This window comes from Lupinus angustifolius, unplaced genomic scaffold (assembly GCF_001865875.1).
Source record: "Lupinus angustifolius cultivar Tanjil unplaced genomic scaffold, LupAngTanjil_v1.0 Scaffold_45_19, whole genome shotgun sequence".
Taxonomy (NCBI): Eukaryota; Viridiplantae; Streptophyta; class Magnoliopsida; order Fabales; family Fabaceae; genus Lupinus; species Lupinus angustifolius.
This window is the reverse complement of record NW_017721771.1, coordinates 63,778-85,690: the sequence shown is the minus strand read 5'-3', so window position 1 is coordinate 85,690 and position 21,913 is coordinate 63,778. Positions and strand designations below refer to the sequence as shown.

Here is a 21,913-nt window from a genome sequence, read left to right as displayed (position 1 = left end):
TAAACTCAAAAAAAATATTATTACAAAAAAAGTGCTAACACGACCTAGCCTATTAACTACCCCTTAAAAATGAATATTTGCACCTAGTCCATCTAGGACATATAGGCTATTGGGAACCTTTTTTTTCCTCTTCTTTTGCAGGTATATCCATTGAACTCAATGATGCAAACCACTTATATCTGGCACATAAGCCAAGAACACTTCCTACCTAACCTATAATTTTTTTTTCTTTCTCATGGTTTAGATTTTTACATTGGGGAAAATGTAAATTTCTAAGGTTGATGGGGATTTGTATTTAAATAATTCATTCATATCATGTATACCATATAGATTTTAAATTTTTTAGATTGAATATTCATATTATCATGCATTAGCATAATTTTACACTCATCAAAAAGCGTGCAAGCACATATGCCTAACAGCAAAGCCAAACTTAAAAGAAGTATGAGCAGTGATTTTTCGAAGTCACGATAACTGAGTTATTCCAGAGGAGCGTACATCCAACTGTTAATTTTCTCACATATGTGCATCCAACTATAGCCCTCTGCCTAAGGTAGTTTCTGCTTTCAAAGTAACATGAATACCTTAGTTCAGCAACTTTTATTTATCACTGATTAAACAATCAGTACAAACCTACCACGGATGTATGGGATTTTACTCTAGCAAAGCAAATCCATAAAAGGTGTATATATGACTTATTAGTATTACCACATTTAGGGAGTAACATCATCTGTTAGTATCCTATCCAACCCAAAAATGCATGGAATTATAGTACCTTTTATGAGATCAGTTCCATTGTCTATACTACAGGAAACCCCAAACTAGTAGCTGCAGGATATAGAGCCAAAAAATTGTGAAGAGAATAAATGTTAACAATTAGTGAATATGACCACAGAAGTTGGATGAGTATATTATTATTAATAAAAAAGAGACAGGTAAAAAGGCAACTTAATCCCCACCCCCTCCCCAAAAGAAAACTGCTATATAAGCCAATTAAAAAAAGGAGAACCATGTCCCTTAGGCCTTAGAGTAGGACTTTGATTTTAATATTTGTATTCTTAACTGTCATTCAACTTCCTATAAGTAAGAAACTGGTCCATCATTCTATCAACAGTAAAATATTTCATGTACAACATATCAGTACTTTCCATATTGAATATCACCGAACCCTGTAGAAGGAATATAATGCTGATTTTATAAACATTTATGTATTATGTGTAAGTGCATCAAACATTAAATACCTACCATGATGGTTGTTTCTTCTATTTCATTCAAAGCTATTGTAGGACCAAAATCTAATAATTTATAAGCAAAAGAACTAAAACTCATGCAGACAATTAAAAGATGAAAGAATCAGTAAGAATGGGTGAGTAAAGATGATTATCCGTTGGTGATTACTTAAAATCAACGATTACCTAGTAAAGCAACAATTACCCGAATCCCAAGGAAATAGGAAGGACAAGTGCATTCATTTACAGACTAACCCAAACTTCAAAGAAGCACACATCAATGCCAGAAAGACATTCCCATACCTTGAGAAACACTAGTGACCAGCCTTCAATTTTTTACTTACTACAAGTATCTTGGCTCCTAGAAGAGAATCAACAGGAAAAAAAATTCAAATGACATGTATTCGGAAAACAAACCATGCTTAACACATCAACAACATTATAGAAGTAAATGAACAACACCATTTCATGTAATGGAACAGAGCATGAGGATGAAGATTTAGCCATGGCATATATCTGATTTATGAAAGAGCATGTCAAGAAATTAAAAAGATGCATATTATCCATATTCCATGTTGCACAAATTAGGATCTTTCTATAACATATTTAGTCAAATGGAAAGAAATGACTAGTACTTAACTGAACAAATAATATCTGCATATCGCTTGATGGTCAAGGGGATAAACCACAAGACAGGACAGTCTGCTAAAGGATTAAGAATTCCCTTTTTAAGATTTTAATTATATCACTATAAGAGCTTTGGTAACACTGTCAACACAATCTTGAATAAAATGCAGTGTAACTAATATTAAGATAATAATCATAAATGACTCAAATGAATTCATAGTTTACCAAACAACATTCAATCACATAAGAAGCCAAAAGAATTCCCATTAATCTAACCTTTAGAGATTGAGTAAGCCATTGCACTGAAAGACCATTGAAAGACAAAAATATGATGACCATGTTATTTACTCGGGATCATTAGCATTTCCTCTAAAAATTAATGCAGTTAGAGATTCTAAAATAGAGATGAGGAAGTAAAAGGGCATGATTATTCATTATTGTTAGCCTCAGAATGTAATACAAATACCTACAAAAGTATATCAAGCCTGTCATACTAGATAAAATGCAACATGAACAAATATCACATCTACACAATCAGAAATGTTAGCATGTTCAACAAATATGATAATGTTCAAGAACAACAGAGACGTAAAGTGTAAACTGTAAACTGGATGTGAAATGAAACTGTGAAAGCATAGGAAATAAGTCACAACATGATGTATCCATTTTAAATGTATGAAATTTATATACCACCTTATGTATTCACATACCAGCAAACTTATTCCACATTAACATATGTACCATAACATCAAATGAGAAACAACTTAATTCCATGGTGTCCAAAAACCATAACACTACACCAACTAGACCTAGAAAACTAAATTTGGGAATACAGACCCTGCTGGGATGCAAAAAGGAGAGACCCTGCTGCTCAACTCATGGAAACAAAGGCTCTCTCAAGACCTCTCAAACATGCTACGTGAATGGGCCAACCGAAGAGTCAGGCTGCCTCCATGCACACTTGCCTCTGTCTCAATAGGTTCACACTCATATGGCTTCCTGCACCCAGGACAACGGCCATCCTCCTCGATAATCCTCTTGTGACAAAAGAGGCAGATCGAGAATCCACACAGACATGGCAAAAAGCTGGCGTCTGTCAAATCAAGATCCTCACAGCAAATTGGACAGGGCAATGGTGCAGCAGTGAAAGCCCAGGGGACCCCTCCTCCGCAACGCCTATCAGGGGTTGGTAAACTATGCTGCTTAGAAAGGTTAGGCAAACACTGAGGGCGAAAAGCATCATTAGGTCTCCAAGCTCGACCGTTACGGGAGGAACAAGAATCTAATCTAGCACTATCTGGTTTACAATTCCGAGGCACTGCATTCAGCCCATTAATCAGTTCACCAGGCAATACCATTTGGACCACAGGTTCAGCCTCAGGGGGAAACTCCGAAGAAGGGTTTTGGTTCTTGTCATTGGCGGCTAAAGCATCAGCCATGGCCTCCCAATCATCCAAGCATCCATCATCACCTTCATCTTCTGTGACATTCCCAGAGCGACAGCCAGCACTGCTAGCACTACTACTGCTACTGCTGCCATTGCTGCAACAACCAGTGAAATTTGTCCCATAATGAATGCAATTGTTAACACTGGTGGGACTGTTCGACACTAATTCGGAATAGCTTCCATGGTCGATCAATCCCTCATCTTCTTCTTCATCTATACTCCTCATTTCTAGTTTCTCCAACGAAGCCTTGCTTCCTTTCATCGGAGTGCGAGCATCATCATCACTGCAACCCTTGTTCTTAGCAACAACTGAACACCCACCAATATGTATCCAAAGAAAGAGATTAATTGAATGGATACCACAAAAAAAGGGATTACATGAATCGATACAGAGACATTAGGGACACCCTGATATAGAAATTTTATACAATGACTGAAAGACATAAAGACAAAAAATTATCGAAGTACACCAAGACATTCCCTTCAAAACTCTTGTAATTCACGTGGGGTGATTAAATACAGAGCAGATTCATGTGACAGTGGTTTGATAAGAAATTCATGTGCATTGAAGACATTGTTGAAAAGAGTGATTCATTTAATTGAAACATGTGTGAAATATTACATGCACATAAATGGCCCACATGACATACATGCATACATACATATATACATATACCTTGGGATAGCCATTGTTGACGACGTGCATCAAACTTACACTGCTTCAATTTTGCGGACCTGTTGGTCTGAAATACCATAAAAGCATTGAATTTCAAAAAAGCAAACGAAGAATGTGAAAAAAATAGTAATAACCCTAAAAAGGAAAAGAATTATTTGATGCTCACCCTTTTCTTTTTGCCCATATTCTTGGTGCTGGTGGATGAAGGAATAGGAGCAGGGGAGGTTAAATCAGAAACCATGGCTAAAGTAAGAGGAATTTTGTTTATGGAAAACAAGATTGGAAGAAACCCTAATTTGTGTGATTGAGGAGAAAAAAACTTGGAGAGATAGAAAATAAATAAATTTGTTATTATGGATAATGGAAAATCATTCTGTGTTGCAATCTCGGCCTTATTCACACAGTTCTCAGAGAGGAGGGGACTCGAGTTTGTTAGGATATTTTTATTATATTACTTTATTTTATTATAAGTAAAATTATTTTACGTTAAAATTGATATAAAAATTAAATATAAATAATTTAATTATTGTTATCACCTACGTCTATTTAAATGTCTTATTAAGTTTTAAATAGACTAAAGGTTAGAACACACTTTTAAATAAGTCATGCATAAACCTTATAGAAGCAAACAAACCAGATTTATATTATTATATCATTATATAAATGGAGCATTTTTAAGATAAAATTTGACCTGATATTTTAACGGCACTACTTATTTATGAGTAAACAAATGAGGCTAAAAATATAAAATGGATAAGGATTTCCAAAATGACAAGAGCAATACTATAGACAATTAATTTAATAATTAGTAATAATCACTTCTTTTCTTACAATATATAATCAACCCCCTCTTATATATGTTTATAAATGTTCTCCTCTTCTCGAGGATAAATGATACATGTTGTCTAGACAAAAATAACTCTGGTCATTCTTGAAGATAGATATGGAGGAGAATCAAATCCATATTTATCACAATTAAGTGTGTTATTTAATTGGTTAGTGTTGTTCTAGCTTAATCAAAGGACTCATATTTGAATTTCTATGAATGCAACTATATTAAATGACTAGCAAGTTACCCATGTATTTGCATGAGGTAGTATTTTTTGCTGCATGGTTAATAGCACATATTACATGTAAATTCACATGGTTAATAACGCATATGTTAATACTACATTTGTATTGTTAAAAACACATATTACCAGTGCGTTCGTATGGTTAAAATTTCATATTTACTCGTACATTTGCATTGTTAAGAACACATATTACATGTGCGTTCGCATGGTTAAAAACACACATATTACTCGTACATTCGTAAGGTAAAAACACAGGTTACCTGCACATTTGTATTATTAAGAACATATGTTCATCGTGCATTCACATGGTTAAAAACACGCATATTACTCATACATTCGCATTGTTAAGAACATACATATTATTCATGCATTCGCATGGTCGAAACATGTTCAAACACATAAGGAAAATAAATGGCAATTCTGATTTTTGTACTGAAAATAAGAAAACTGAAACGTGATACTATATAATTTTTGAAGGTTAAAAAAGTTCAAAAATATATTGAAACTCTTAATATTCTTAAAATTAAAATTAAGAATTCTTTGATCATTAATAGCAATGAGAGTGGTCATGCCCCAATGAAGCCTCAACTTCAACTTTCAAACATTCATCTTTAAATAGAAAACATAAATAGCAAATTCATTTGTTGTTTCAAATTTTCAATTCTAATGATGAAAAGATTAATAATAAAAATAAATAAATAAATAAAATGCAATATTGTAAGTGAATGTATAAAAAATGTAAAAAAAATCAATAAAAAATAAAATCATATATACAAAATAAGAACATATCTACAACATAAACAAAAAACAATAAAAATGCACTTTAAAGAACAAATCTATAAAATAAACAATAAAATCATTGAAAATACACTTTAAAGAGAAATGTTGGAAGAGAAAGAGAAGGATAATAACAAAGAGAAAGAATAATAAGGAAATAATAAAATGAAACCAAAATGGATAGAAATAGAAAGAATTTATATGAAAATGTACATAGGAGAGATGATGAAAAATTTAAGAGGGAAAATTTAAATAGATATACATTGTTGTTAGATTTACATGTGTGCATTTATTATTGATACATAGAGGTTGTTGACCTTTAGTTTGCCTTTTGCTGGTGAAATATTTTGGGCGGGAAAAAATATTATGAGAGATTGACATGTGTCAAAGATGAGCTTTTTTTTCTTATAGAGTAATAATAGATAGATAGATTTGTAGGGGATCTTTACGTCACACTGTACTCAACTATATTAAATAAAAGAGAAATGCTATTTCCTCCGAATGCAAGTTACAAAATATCATTCGAAAGCATCTTTTACAATACACATGGCAATTATTGTCTCTTTAATGCATGAGTGCAACCTTTTGGGCATTTTTTTTTTTCAAGTTTCTAAGATTACCTTTTCTTTCTATTAATTGTCCAACGTTACAAAGGAGATATACTTCTCATTCAGTTGTCAAAAAAAAAAAATCCACCTTGCATTTCAATTCTAAAACTTTATCACTCTCATTTATAGTTGTAGAGCTATTTCTCAATTTTGTTTAACATTTTTATGTTCATCAAATTCTCTTAATTGTTGTTGCATATATTGATTCATTATTTATTTATTATATATAGTGAAATTTATTAGCAACAATTCTTTATAAATTTAAGTTGTAACTAAACTACCTTATTATGGTTGTCGTGGTTAATGTATGGAGGTGGTAAATAATATAGTTGTGCAAGAAAATGAAAAGCTTGAAGTTGGATTCAGTGAGCAAATTCTACAGGTAGGAATGATATTAGTTTCTGAAGAGAAACTTCACACTTTTTACAACAAGTATGTCTATGAAGTTGGATTTGGTGTTCACAAAATTAGCACAAAAACAAAGGTTGAAGTCAAATATTATACACTTGCATGTTCAAGAGGAGGTAAATATGTATGTAAGGCAAATTCTTCTAAGGTGAGATTGTCGACCAAAACTGAGTGCCAAGCAAAAAATTATGTGATTGTTCATAGTAGAGGAGGGTGTACTATTTCTTCTGTTTATCAAGATCATAAGCATGCTTTAAGTCCCACAAAGTCCAGATATCAAAAGGTCACATAATAAAATGAATTCTTATTCAAAAAGAAGACTTGAATTAAATGATTGTGCAGGAATTTCATTAAACAAAAATTTCCATTCATTAGTAGTGGAAGCCAAAGGGTATGAGAACATACAATTTGGTGAGAAGGATTGTCAAAATTACATTGCAAAGTTGAGGCAATTAAGACTTGGAGTAGGAGATTTTGAGGCACTTCGTAAATACTTCACTCGTATACAACAAAGAAATTCAAAAAAATTATATGTTATTGATATGGATGATAATGGTCGTTTACGAAATGTTTTTGAGCAGATGCAAGGTCTAGGGCAACTTATGATTCATTTGGAGATGTTGTATCATTTGATAGTACTTATTTGACTAATAGATATAATGTCATTTTCTCCTTTTGTTGGAGTGAACCACCATGGGCAATCCATCTTATCTGGATGTGGCTATCAAGGGAGGACAAAAAGACATATGTATGGATATTAAAATCATGGTTGGAATGCACGCGAGGTTGAGCTCCAAAAGCCATAATTACATATCAATATCGATCTATACAAGTAGGAGTGGTATAGGTATTTTACGAATCTCATCATCGCTTTTACCTTTGGCATATTATGAAGAAAGTTTCTGGGAAATTAGGTAGCTTGGCTCAATAAAAAGAAATCAAGCAAACATTAAAAACCCTTGTGTATGATTCAATATAAATAAAAGCCTTTGTCGATGGTTGACATAAAATGATTACATATTATAGTCTTCAAAAAACTGAATGGTTAAGCTTCTTATTTTTTATTGTCGTCGTTGGGTGCCAATATATGTTAAATCGATATTTTGGGTGGGAATGTCTACGACCCAAAGAAGTGAAAGCATGAATGCTTTTTTCAAAGACTATGTTAACTCAAAAACCCCATTGAGGCAATTTGTTGAGCAATATGACAGTGTATTGAAAAGTAAGATAGAGATGGAAAATAAGGTTGATTTTGAGTCTCTTAATTCATCTTATTAATTGATAATAAGTTTCCACTTTGAAAAGCAATTCAGGAGACTTACACCTGTTATGCAATGGCTCATATCTCTAGATAACAGAAATATAAGTTATGGGCTTGGGCTGGTGTAAAAGGGTTGGGGTAGAGGGCTATATATTTATGTTATGTAAACCTAATGTAACAAGGAGAAGAATAGTCAAACACAAATCCTTATTCTCTAATAATACATAGTGGTAGCCTCTCAAAGCTCACGGGGACTTAGGCACAATTGATCGAACCTCGTTACCAAATCTCTTGTGTTATTATCTTTTCTCTATACTCTTTACTATTTGATTGCTTGCTTGTTCCCAACAATTGGTATTAGATGGCTCTTAACCCATGTGCCAAATTTGAGGTGGGGAAGTTCGATGGAATTGGTAATTTTGGATTGTGGCAAAGGAGGGTTAAGGATGTGTTGGCTCAACATGGTATATCAAAGGCGCTGTGTGAGAATAAACCAGATGGTTTGGATCAACTAGATTGGGAAGAGTTGAAGGAGAAGGCTGTAGGAATCATACGACCATGTCTATAAGATGAGGTGATGTATCGTGTTATGGATCTGATGTCACCAACAGAGGTATGAGAGACTTTAGAGAAGCGGTTCATGTCCAAGTCTTTAACAAATAAGTTGTATTTGAAATAGAGACTCTACGGCCTGAAGATGTAGGAAGGTGTTGATTTGCAACAACATCTCAACAATTTTAATCAAGTGATCAATGACTTGCAGAAACTTGATGTGAAGGTTGATGATGAGGACAAAGGAATAATATTAATGTGTTCTTTGCCAAATTCCTATGAACACTTGGTGAAAACATTGACGTACGGAAAAGACTCAATTAAATTGGATGAGATCACATCTGCACTTCTGTCCCACACTCAAATAAGACAGAGTGTAGGTGAAGGGTCTCAGGGTGATGGTCTGTATGTTAAAGGGAGCCAAGCGCGTGGGAGGAGACAAGGTAGGGGAGGTCTTGTCAAAGGGAAAAGACCAATTTCTAGGGGCATAACACCAGTAGAGTGCTATAAGTGCAAACAGATTGGGCATTACAAAAATGATTATCCCAATGAATGGAGTCCTAGCAAGCCGGTGGGGAAAGATGAAGTATGTACATCTACAAATGTTGCACAGAAAGATGATTCTAGTTACAACAGTGAAGTTGATCTACTATATGTATCATCAAATCATAGTAGAGATGATTGGATACTTGACACTGGTTGTTCCCACCATATGACGCCAAACAGAGAATGGTTCACCACATACAGGGCATGCAATTTTGGTTTCGTGTATCTCGGAAATAATAAAACATGTGGAATTATTGGTATGAGATAAATCAAAATTCTGATGGATGATGGTGTAGTGAAGACGTTATGTGAGGTTAGGCACATACTAGATTTGAAGAAGAATTTGGGTTCCAAAGGATTTAGCTATAGAGCTGATGGGGACAGTGATATTCTTCGAGTATGCAAAGGTGCTCTGAAGGTGGAGTTGTTGGAGTGGTTGAAGAGATTTCAGTAGATTCAGAGCATAGTGCTAGAAAATTATGGCATATGCGTTTGGGTCATATTAGTGTGCGTGGCATGACAGAACTATACAAAAGAGGACTCTTGAGGGGAGTCAGCAAATGCAAGCTAGATTTGTGCAAGTATTGTATGTTTGGGAAACAGACATGGGTTAGTTTCAAGGCTAGCCAACATAGGACTCGAGGTATTCTAGACTATGTCCACACTGATGTACGGGGATCCCTCAAGAAGCATCCCTAGGAGGTTCTAGGTATTTTGTTACCTTCGTTGATGACTTTTTTCGCAAGGTCTGGGTATATTTTCTAAAGCATAAGTCAAAAGTCTTTGCCAAATTAAAGGTTTGGAATGTAGAAGTAGAGAACCAGACTGGTAGAAAAATCAAATACTTGAGGTCAGACAATGGTATGGAGTACAAAGGCTCACAGTTTCGGAAATTCTGTGAGGAACATGGTATTCAAAGGCACGTTTCAGCGAAAAAGACTCCTCAGCAAAATGGTGTTATAGAGAGGATGAATAGAACTCTTATAGAGAGGGCCAAATGTATGAGATTGAATGATGGACTTTCTAAAAGATTTTGGGCAGATGTACTTAGTATGGCATGCTATGTCATCAATAGATCACCACATGCTCCATTGGATGGTAAAGTTGTAGATGAAGTATGGACAGGTAACCTAGTCAATTATAATATGTTACACATAGCTTATGTACATGTACCTAGTGATGAAAGATCTAAACTTGATCCCAAGTTAAAGAGGTGTATCTTCATTGGACACCAAAGGTGTGAAGGGGTTGAAGTTCTGGGATCTAGTTTCTAGAAAGGTGGTGTTGAGTAGAGATGTAGTGTTTGATGAAGATTTCATGCTGAAACAATCAGTTTTGATAGAGGTGCCTAGGCCAAATGGAGAGACTTTAGGATCAAATATGATTCTAGTGAGCAATGAAACGGTTCTGGTAAATAAAGGCAAGGAACCATGCATTAGTTCAAGTCAAGAACATGATGATTCTCAGGCGGAGAGTTCAGGTGTGCAGGATTATCTACTTGCTAGAGACAAGGATAGGCGTCCTATTAAACCACCAGAGAGATATGGCTTTGAGGATATGGCTTCAGTTGCTCTCCATATCAGTCCAGGATATCCATGTAGCTTTCAAGAGACTATAAATAGCCAGGAGAAAGAACAATGGATGGGTGCCATGATGAAGGAGATGGAGTCTCTACATAAGAACCAAACTTGGGAGCTTGTCTCCTTGCCCCCAGACAAGCATGCAGTTGGGTGCAAGTGGGTGTACAAGAAGAAGCCAACAATATCAGAAAAAATAAGGGGAAAAGTTCAAGGCTTGTCGCAAAAGGGTATTCACAACAGATGAGGATTGACTATAATGAGATTTTCTCACTAGTGGTGGGACACACTTCTATCATGGCAGTGCTTGCCTTGGTAGCCAGCCGGGATATGTACTAAGATCAGATGGGTGTGATGAAGACTGCCTTTCTCCATGGTGAATTAGAGGAGAAAATTTACATGACACAACCAGAGGGGTTCAGTGCAGCTGGACAGAGTCACTTGGTTTGCAAGTTGAAGAAGTCTCTATATGGGTTGAAGCAGTCTCCCAGACAGTGGTACAAGCGGTTTGACACTTATATGTTGAAGCTTGGTTATAAGCGTTGTGAGTATGATTGCTGTGTTTATGTGAGAAGCCTTGACGATGGTTCGTTTATTTTTCTGTTACTTTATGTTGATGATATGTTGATTGCTGCTAATCATTTGAGTGGTATCAATGAGCTAAAAGTCATGCTAGGTAAGGAGTTTGACATGAAAGATTTAGGAGCTACTAGGAAGATTCTTGGGATGGAGATTCATAGGGATAGGGGAGCTAGAAAACTATGGCTCTCCTAACAAAGCAATGTTGAAAAGATTTTAAAGAGACTTGATATGAGCAATGCTAAAGTAATAAGGACTCCATTGGCAAATCACTTTAAGCTTCCCTTATATTAGTATCCAAAGACAGATTAAAAGAAGAAGTACATGCCAAAGGTTCCATATGCTAGTGCAGTGGGTTGCTTGATGTATGCTATGGTTTGTACTAGACCAGACTTGACACGAGAAGTTAGTCAAGTATGCAAGTACATGTCGAAACCAGGAAAGCAGTCAAATGAATTTTCATATATTTGAAGGGGACTACAGGTCTCAGTATCATGTTTAGCAGCCAACAGAGTAAGCCTTCAGTTATTGGTTATGTTGATTTGGACTATGTAGGAGACTTGGATGATAGAAGGTCCACAATGAGGTTTGTCTTCACCCTTGCAGGTGGACCAATTATGTGGAAATCATCAGTTCAGTATGTTGTTACTATGTCTACAACTGAAGCAGAGTACATGGCAGTTGGTGAAACTTCTAAGGAAGCCTTGCAGATTATGGGGCTGGTAAATGAGTGTGGACTTCCGCTGCATTGTGACAGTTAAAGTGCTATCTTCTTGGCAAAGAACTAGGTGTATCATGCTAGGACCAAACATATTAATGTGAAATTTCACAAGATCAGGGAGTTGGTAGCTTTTGGGCAGATACTATTGCAAAAGGTTCACACTTCAGAAAATGTAGCTGATATGTTAACTAAGCCGGTTACCATGGACAAGTTCAGGTATTGTCTGAGCTGACTGAACATTTCCTGATGCTAGACTATGGAGCACCCCAACCCAATGGCGGAAGATGAAGATTGATGATCTTCGCCAATGTGGAGATTGTTGTACAATTGTTCATATCTCTATATAACAACAATATAAGTTATGAGCTTCGGCTGGTGTGAAGGGGTTAGGGTAAAGGGCTATATATTTATGTTATGTAAACCTAATATAACAAGGAGAAGAATAGTCAAACAAAAATTCTTATTCTCTAATAACACATAGTGATAGCCTTTCAACGCTTCCGGGGACGTAGGCACAATTGGCCGAACCTCGTTACCAAATCTCTTGTGTTATTCTCTTTTCTCTATACTCTTTAGTATTTGATTGCTCGCTTGTTCCCAACAATACCAATGTAATTTTCAAGTTGTTTCAAAATAAGCTGTGAGGTATGCTTTTTTTCAATTTCATATTGTTTAGAGTTGATGATCCAATATCCATAGTTAGTATCATTGATATTTGGGAGAGTAAGGACGGATGCCGTGAGAAAAGTTTTGCATACATCATGCAATATAATGATACAAAGAGTGATATTAGATGCACTTGATATTTATTTGAATTCAGGGGAATAATTTGTAGGCATATAAAGCAACGATTTTAATTGAAAAGAATGTGAAAGAGATTCATTCTCACTACATTCTAATTCGGTGGAGAAATGATATAAATCATAGTCGCGACTATGTAATGAATTGCTATGATGATTTGGAGATTGACGAGCAACTCATACAATTTGATAAGTTGTATGCTAACTTTTATGAGGTCGCATATATGGCAAGTGGAAAATGTGTTTTTTTTTTATAGAATTGATAGATAAAGCAAAGGAAAGGCTCAAGGATATAGATTTGGATAGTAGTAAGAAGACCACTACTCTGCCAAGCATTGACCATGCAACTAAATCAAGTGAAAAATTACTATCTTCCTTATAAGTGAGAAGCAAAGGTCGTTCACCGTCCAAGAGTAAGGAGTCTAAAGTTGAAAAAATAATAAAGACAAAGAAGAAGAATAAGGAGGTAAATAATTAATTTTGTCATATTTTTTATTATAATATACAATAGTTTTTTTGTATTATATGAAGTTACATGTACATGGAGAAAAAGAAGGCATGAAACAAAGGTCATAGAAATCTACCAAACCTAAATATGACTAGTGAAATGATATTTATGAAAAATTGATTACTCTATATTTGCTCTCTTTGATATGAATTGAGAATTCTTTATTTCCCTTATTAACAATATATTAATTTCTTAACAGACTTATCCAACTCATTACGTGACAGCTCTATATGAAAAATATTGGGATAATTTCACATTTATTAGATGGTCACAAGTTCATCATATTAGCATTAACAAATTTGTTTAAACTTTGATTTTGTTTAATTGATTTGTTCATATGGTTACCAATTTCTTTATTGATTTGAGAATTTGTTATAATAGGAGCAACAAGAACATTGTGCAATAACTACCAGTGACAAAAGCTTTGATTTTAATCACTAAACTAGCAGTGTACCCGTGCACTTGCACGGGTCGCTTCTTTGTTTATGCATAATGCAAATATAATATACATATATTTTATAATATCAATAAATCATGTATTGAAACATTATATTTTCCATTCATATATGTGCAATATTAACATTGATTTTTGAGTATATATGTAGAATATTAACAATTATAAATGCGTTTGTATAAGCATTATATGTTGAAAGTGTGATTATAGAAAATATTTGATTCTTAAATAACTCAATAAATAAAATTCAATTTGTATTGGATAATATCTCACCTCTATATTCTCTATATAAAATTATAAATATAAGGAGTTATTTTTGCATCATATTTTTTGTGATTACGTTTATAAGTATCATATAAAGTCATAAGGATTTTTTAGCATATCTCTTAAATGCTTATGTTTTATTTTAGATTAATGTTCATTGTGTATAAATATTTGAATATATTTTTAGCATTCAAATATTGTATAATTAAATGTTATTTATTTGATTATGTTTTAGCTAATAATCATTGTATGAAAATAACTCATAAATTAAAAACACACTAAGTTAGGATATGACAGATATTTTTTCTGATAAATTTAATCAAAATAATAAAAAGAGTCTAATAATTGATTTATTATATTACTAATTAAAATACATATATTTTTCATGATTCGCATTACTAAGAAAACACATGTTACTCATGTATTCACATAGTTAAAATGTACATATTACTCATACATTCATATTATTAAGAATATACATCTTACTTGTGTATTTGCATGTTTAAGCACATAAGAAAAATAAATTGATAATTTTTAATTTGAATTTTCTACAATTAGTATTAAATTATTATTAACATATAAAATATATAAAAAGTAGGAAGGAAAAAATGTGAGGAGGAGGTGGCATGTGACATGAAGAAAAAATGTAAGGAGAAATTGACATGTGGCATAAGGGAGTTTTTTTTACTATATTGTTAATATAGAAAAATTAAAATTTAAAGAATCTGAACTGTAATATTAAAATTCAGTGAAAAAAATGTCAAAAAACTTTGATGAGGTGAAAAAGTACAATTATTCTTAGATTAATGGTAAACATTAAATTATATAGATAGATTAATGTAAAGAAATAATTTGAATGTGAATAATGATTTCAATTTTATATAATGTTTAATGACTATTACTTTTTAACATAACAAAACATAGATGTTGTAAACATTCAATTTTAGTGAGGTAGCGACATAACCAATCACTAATTAATATTAAATTATTATTAGCATATAAAATATATAATATATAAAAAGTAGGAAGAAAAATATGTGAGGAGGAGGTGACATGTGGCATAAAGGAAAAAATGTAAGGAAAAAATGACATGTGGCATGAGGGAAGGAGAAAGTGACATGTGGCATGAGGGAAGGAGAAAGTGACATATGGCATGAGGGAAGGAGAAAGTGACATGTGGCATGCGGGAGTTTTTTTGATTATATTGTTAATAGATAGACAACGTGAGTAATGAAATGATAATTATTTTATATATATTAATGATTAATAATATATTACTTACATTATTATATATAACTATATGTGCAAATTTTTCTAAAAAAATCTTCTCTTGGAGTTGGCTATTGAAAATGGAAAGCATTTAACATATGTTAAGAGGTACAATTTGAGGACATTCAATCAATATATCTTTCTTGAGATGAACTGGATTGCATTTTTGTTTATTGAAATTGTAACGAGTCACTATTAAATTATTGCTAGTGGATTTAAATATTACATTGAAATATTTGGTTCACGATGATTTCAAACTAGGAGTTTGGAATAGTGCTACATTTTGTATTAAACTATTGAACGATGTCTTTTTTTATGTTGCTATCATTTTGTTCTACTATATTATTTATCACCTCCCATGCCTTAACCATGACAACCATAACAAAGATAGTTTAGTTAAAATTTATAAAGAAATTCTAATAAATAAAGAATCAATATGTGCAACAACAATTAAGAGAATGTGATGAACCATAAAAATATTAAACAAAATTGAGAAGCGCATATGTAACTATAAATGAGAGTGACAAAGTTGTAGAATTGAAAAGTAACGTGAAAACAAATTTGAGAATAAAATGAGAAATTTATCTTCATTGGAACGTTTGAGAAAATGTAATCTTCAAAACTTAAAAAAAATGAGTTCAAACCATTAAAGGACTAAATTTTTTGATACATGACAAGGAAGGAAAGGCAAGTAATACTACAACAAATATAGTCTTTAAGGAGATTTTCCAGAAACTATGATCAAGTAAGTATATGCTAACTATTTTTTCACATAACCCTTTAAATATAACTATATTTGTATTTAATAAATATTCTTAATTTCTATCATATAAGGTGATATAATATGATTCTTAATAATGGATCATTCATGATGACTAGAGTAATTTATTGTAGGACTCCTTTAATCACCTAGTTACTAATTTTATTATATTCATATACATTTCAGGTTTCTTATATCATATTGCAATATAAAGGGTAGGTATTTTTTAGTTGATTTATATATATATATATATATATATATATATATGCATACACAATTTTATTTCTGTTTAATAACATTGTAACATATATGATATTAACATGTGTAAGGAAAAATAACTATCCCTTGCGTATGTACAAGCTACTTACTAGTATAATTGTAGATCACAAGCTAAAAAATTATTCTTTACTATAAAAGTTGAAGCATTAATGACATGAACACAAATTTTGACTTGTTTCCTAAAAAAAAACTCAACTTTGGAATTCGGTAAGTAAAAAATAATACATTGAAGGTTTAAGATGATTACAAAAATTCTTTCAAACCCTTTCGTCAAATCCACTAAATTCTAAAACAAAGGAATCTTCTCTTAACCCATCCCTTTCATTTCATTTCCCTTTAAAAAATGATGATGGGAGGCCTAAACATAATACTATCCATCTAAGGTGGTTGACAAATTATATAATACCAGTTTTCTAACTGGTTTTCAGTTTTATAACTTAACTTAATTTCAGTTTTATATTTTATGTAAGATCTAGACACTTGTGTGGTGTAGATCTAGTATGTTCTATCCTAGAATGTTATAAGTAGGTTGCAAAATATAATGAATAATATTGAGCAATCATTTTCATAATTCTTTCTTTATTTACCTTAGCTAAATTTATCTAAGTGTTGCCCATTTTATGTGGTTCTATCCATTTACCTTTCTAACATTTGATCTTTTCATTAAGACAATGCCTCCTAAAATGACATCCATGCACACCAAATTCCTTGGTGTTTCATCGATAAAAAATTCTTATTTACAAACAGTGTTGGATCTATTAGCCTTTATCAATTTTATGGTAAATTACCCAAGTACATTTTTGGTGTTTCATGAGTTACCTACTTAGGTCACATTATTTCAGTGGCAAGGATCAACCAGACCTTCACAAAATTCAGGTTATGATGGATTATTCCTTGTCTTGTTCCCACACGACACACTCAGGGGTTTCTTAGGTGTCACTGAGTTATATTGTAAATTAGTCAAAGATTATACCTCTCTCACTACTGCATTCATTGATATACTAAAGATTCATACTTTTGCATGATCGTCTACGACTCATTCGACCTCTAAAGCATTACAAACTGCAATGATAAACACACATGTCCCTCATCTTTTGGATTTCTCCAACACTTTTGATGTAGAGATTAATACAGTGGCGATACCTATTGGTGTAGTGTTGTCCCAACAAGGTCATCATCTGGACTTTTTCAGCAAACATGTCTTGTCACATGCAACACGCCTCAACATATGTCTGGGAAATCTTTGTTATCATAGAAGCATTTAAGAAATAGTGTTAATATTTGATTGGATGACTATTCAGAATATTCACACATCAATAAAGTTTAAAACACCTAATGAGTCTAGACCTACATATACTAGAGCAAACAAAATGGGCAACTATGCTTAATGGGTTTCAATATGAAATTAAATATAGCTCTGGTACCTTAAACAAAGTCAGGGATGCCCTCTCCAAATGTCACACTAATGAACCATTGGTTTTCCACTCCTTGTCATCTCCTTTTCCCACCATTTTCAATAAAATTCGTGATTAGTTCACCACTTTAGAAGGATAATAATTTATCAAAAATGTGAAATAGATTTAACATGCAAAGAAAATTTTATTTCTCACAAGGTTTATTGTTATATGAGCAAAAATATTTTGTACCGACGTTGTCGGTCTTCATTCCTCTCTTATCAATGAATTCCATTTCACCCTATTTTCGAGACTTTCGGGTCTTAAGCCCATTGTGGCTCTATTGTCATCTTTCTATTTTTGGCCTAGATTGTACAAAAAACCAAAGACTTTATTCAACACTGCACAACCTGTCAGTATAAACAAGTACATTCCCGCAAAACAAAATGGATTACTACAACCACTATCCATACCAGAAATTATATGGGAAGATATATCTATGTATTTCATCACTCACTTACATCTGTCTCATGGAAACACGATCATCTGGGTTATGGTAGACCAAGTATCAAAGTATGCACATTTCGTGGGACTTCATTCTAAGTTCAGTGCTAAAACCTTGGCAACACATTTCTTAACAAAAGTGGTTCACTTACAGGGTGTGTCCCCTTATATTATTTCCTACAGAGGCAAAATATTTCTCAACCCTTTTGGAAAGAGTTTTTCCACTTGCTCGACACTACCATATGTTTCAGTTCTGCTTACCATGCACAATCTGATGGACATATCGAATTGATTAATCTTTGCTTCCAAACTTGCCTCCGATATTTTAATGGTTCCAACTGAGAACCTGGTTTAGGCAACTATCATTGGTGGAATATTGGTATAGTAGACACTCCCAAATCAGTATTTCACCATTTGAAGTAGTCTATGGCCACCCACCTCCAACTCTCATACGTTATGTCTCTAGTTCAATCCTTAGTGAGCGTGTGGTTGCTACTCTGCACATCAAAACATAAATTTTAACCACTTCAAAACAACATATTGTTTGAGCTCATCAAAGGATGATAGCACAAACAAAGTCTGACAGAAAAGATGTTATATTTGAAGTAGGAGATTGAGTCTTTTTGAAATTACAACCATATCGGCAAGTATCTCTAGCTCGCCGTCTTTCCCATAAGTTAGCCCCACACTACTATGGTCCATATTAGGTGACAAAAAAAATAGGACCAGTAGTCTATGAACTTTCCTTGTCGATATCTGCCTAAATCCACCCGGTTTTTCATGTCTCCCTCGTGTGTTGATATTTTTGTGACTAAATAGAACCACATTTAGTAACTAAATGGATATCTACCTATATGTACAGGACCTTAGGGTGGAAAAGGGGAAGTCTGTGGATCGAACTTTTAAAGAAGATGATGACTTGGAATGTGTAAGCACAATGTCTATTGTTATTATATCATTCTTTGCTACCATCTTGACAATCAACAAGTCGCAAGGTCAATCACTAGCAAGTGTTGGGTTATATCTAACTCAACTTGTTTTTTGCCATGGCCAATTATATGTCGTTTTTTATAGAGTTCAAACCATCAAAGGACTATAATTTTTGATACATGACAAGGAAGGAAAGCTAAGTAATACTACAACAAATATAGTCTTTAAGGAGGTTTTCCAGAAACTATGATCATGTAAGTATATGCTAAGTATTTTTCCACATAACCCTTTAAATATAACTCTATTTGTATTTAATAGATATTCTTAATTTCTATCATATAAGATGATATAATATGATTCTTAATAATGGACCATTCATGATGTCTAGAGTAATTTGTTGTAGCACTCCTTTAATCACCTAGTTACTAATTTTATTATATTCATATAATATTATTTTTAATAATGGACCATGCATGTGACAAATGTCTTGTCACATGCAACACGCCTCAACATATGTCTGGGAAATCTTTGTTATTATAGAATCAGTTAAGAAATGGTGTTAGTATTCGGTTGGACGACCATTCAGAATATTCACACATTAAAAAAGTTTAAAACACCTAATGAGTCAAGGACTACATATACTTGAGCAAAAAAAAAAATGGGAAACTATGCTTAATGGGTTTCAATATGAAATTAAATATAGCTCTAGTACCTCAAACAAAGTCAGGGATGCCCTATCCAAATGTCACACTGATAAACCACTGGTTTTCCACTCCTTGTCATCTCCTGTTCCCACCATTTTCAATCAAGTTCGTCATTAGTTCACCACTTTAGAAGGATAACAATTTATCCGGAAATGTGAAATAGATGTTAACATGCAAAGAAAATTTTATTGCTCACAAGGTTTATTGTTATATGGACATAAACAATTTTTACCTGACGTTGTCGGTCTTCGTTCCTCTCTTATCAATGAATTCCATTCCACCCTAGTTTCGAGACATTCAGGTCTTAAGCCAATTGTGGCTCGATTGACATCTTTCTATTTTTGGCCTAGATTGTACAAAAGACCAAAGACTTCATTCAACACTGCACAACCTGCCAGTAAAACAAGTACATTCCAGCAAAACAAAATGGATTACTACAACCACTATCCATACCAAAAAATATATGGGAAGATATATCTATTGATTGTATCACTCACTTACCTATGTCTTATAGAAACACGATCATCTGGATTGTGGTGGACCAAGTATCCAAGTATGCACATTTCGTGGGACTTCATTCTAAGTTCAGTACTAAAACCTTGGCAATGCGTTTCTTAACAAAAGTGGTTCACTTACATGGTGTGTCCCCTTCAATTATTTCGTATAGAGACAAAAAATTTCTCAACCCCTTTTGGAAAGAGTTTTTCCACTTGCTCGACACTACCATATGTTTCAGTTCTACTTACCATCCACAATCTGATGGACAAACCGAAATGATTAATCGTTGCTTCCAAACTTACCTCCGATATTTTACTGCTTCCAATTGAGAACTTGGTTTAGGCAACTATCATTGGTGGAATATTAGTACAACAGACACTCCTCAATCAGTATTTCTCCATTTGAAGTAGTCTATGGCTGCCCACCTCCAACTCTCAGACGCTATGTCTATGGTTCAACCCTTAGTGAGAGTATGGTTGCTACTCTGCACATCAAAACATAAATTTTAACCACTTTAAAACAACATATTGTTCGAGTTCATCAAAGGATGATAGCACAAACAAAGTCTGATAGAAAAGATGTTACATTTGAAGTAGGAGATTGAGTCCTTTTGAAATTACAACCATATCGGCAAGTATCTCTAGCTCGTCGTCTTTCCCATAAGTTAGCCCCATGCTACTATGGTCCATATTAGGTGACAAAACAAATAGGACTCGTAGCCTATGAACTTTCCTTGTCGACATTTGCCTAAATCCATCCGATTTTTCATGTCTCCCTCTTGCGTCGATATTTTGGTGACCCCACGACCAAATATGTTATGTTACCTGTAATTTATACTGAAGAGAAAAACCAGACATGAGAGCCAAATGCTAGTGAAAGATATGCAAATGTTTTGGTTTCTGATAGAGTGAATAAAATAAACATTCACACACAGTTGAACTTAAGGAGCTGTTGGTGGACCAAGTTAGTGGGTCACAGACCCTACCACAAAACCAATCTCAACCCTTAGATGCAAAATTCATTTTCCACGTGTCTTTCGCTTCTTCCATCATATGACTATACAAAACAAATGTAGCAGCTTTGCGGGCTCACCACCTACCCACATTAGGATGTAACTAGCTTCATAGTACAATTTGAACTATGCATTACCCCTACCCAAACACGGTTCCTTCATACACCATTGGATCTTGGCTCTCACATGTCCCAAGCGGACACCTTGTGCAGCCCGCAGTAGGCCAAGCTGGCTCACAAACTTACTAGACAATATCGCTCTCTCACATGTCTCAGTCCCACAATAGAATAAATCTCTATTGTAGGTTCAAAACTCATCTATGGCACCCACTTCATCTGCACCATTTATTGTTTCTCCTTCCTGCCCAAGCCGCTCCAATTCTTCCATCTAGTGCTCCATCCATCAATAGCCCTAACCCGACTTCTATTCGGGTCTCCCAATGGGCTTTCTTCCTTC

The 21,913-nt window shown here is 33.7% G+C and overlaps 1 protein-coding gene across 1 annotated transcript; it reads right to left on the bottom strand.

Annotated features, from left to right (window-relative positions):
- Positions 1–2,498: 2,498 nt before the first annotated feature.
- Positions 2,499–20,149, bottom strand: LOC109338816. The gene is made up of 4 exons (XM_019576138.1): positions 20,144–20,149; positions 4,146–4,298; positions 3,980–4,046; positions 2,499–3,612 (listed from the first exon to the last, which is right to left on the bottom strand). Exons 2-4 carry the CDS (start codon positions 4,218–4,220, stop codon positions 2,753–2,755), a joined length of 1,002 nt encoding a protein of 333 aa, XP_019431683.1. The 5' UTR covers positions 4,221–4,298; positions 20,144–20,149; the 3' UTR covers positions 2,499–2,752.
- Between the last annotated feature and the right edge of the window lie 1,764 nt (positions 20,150–21,913).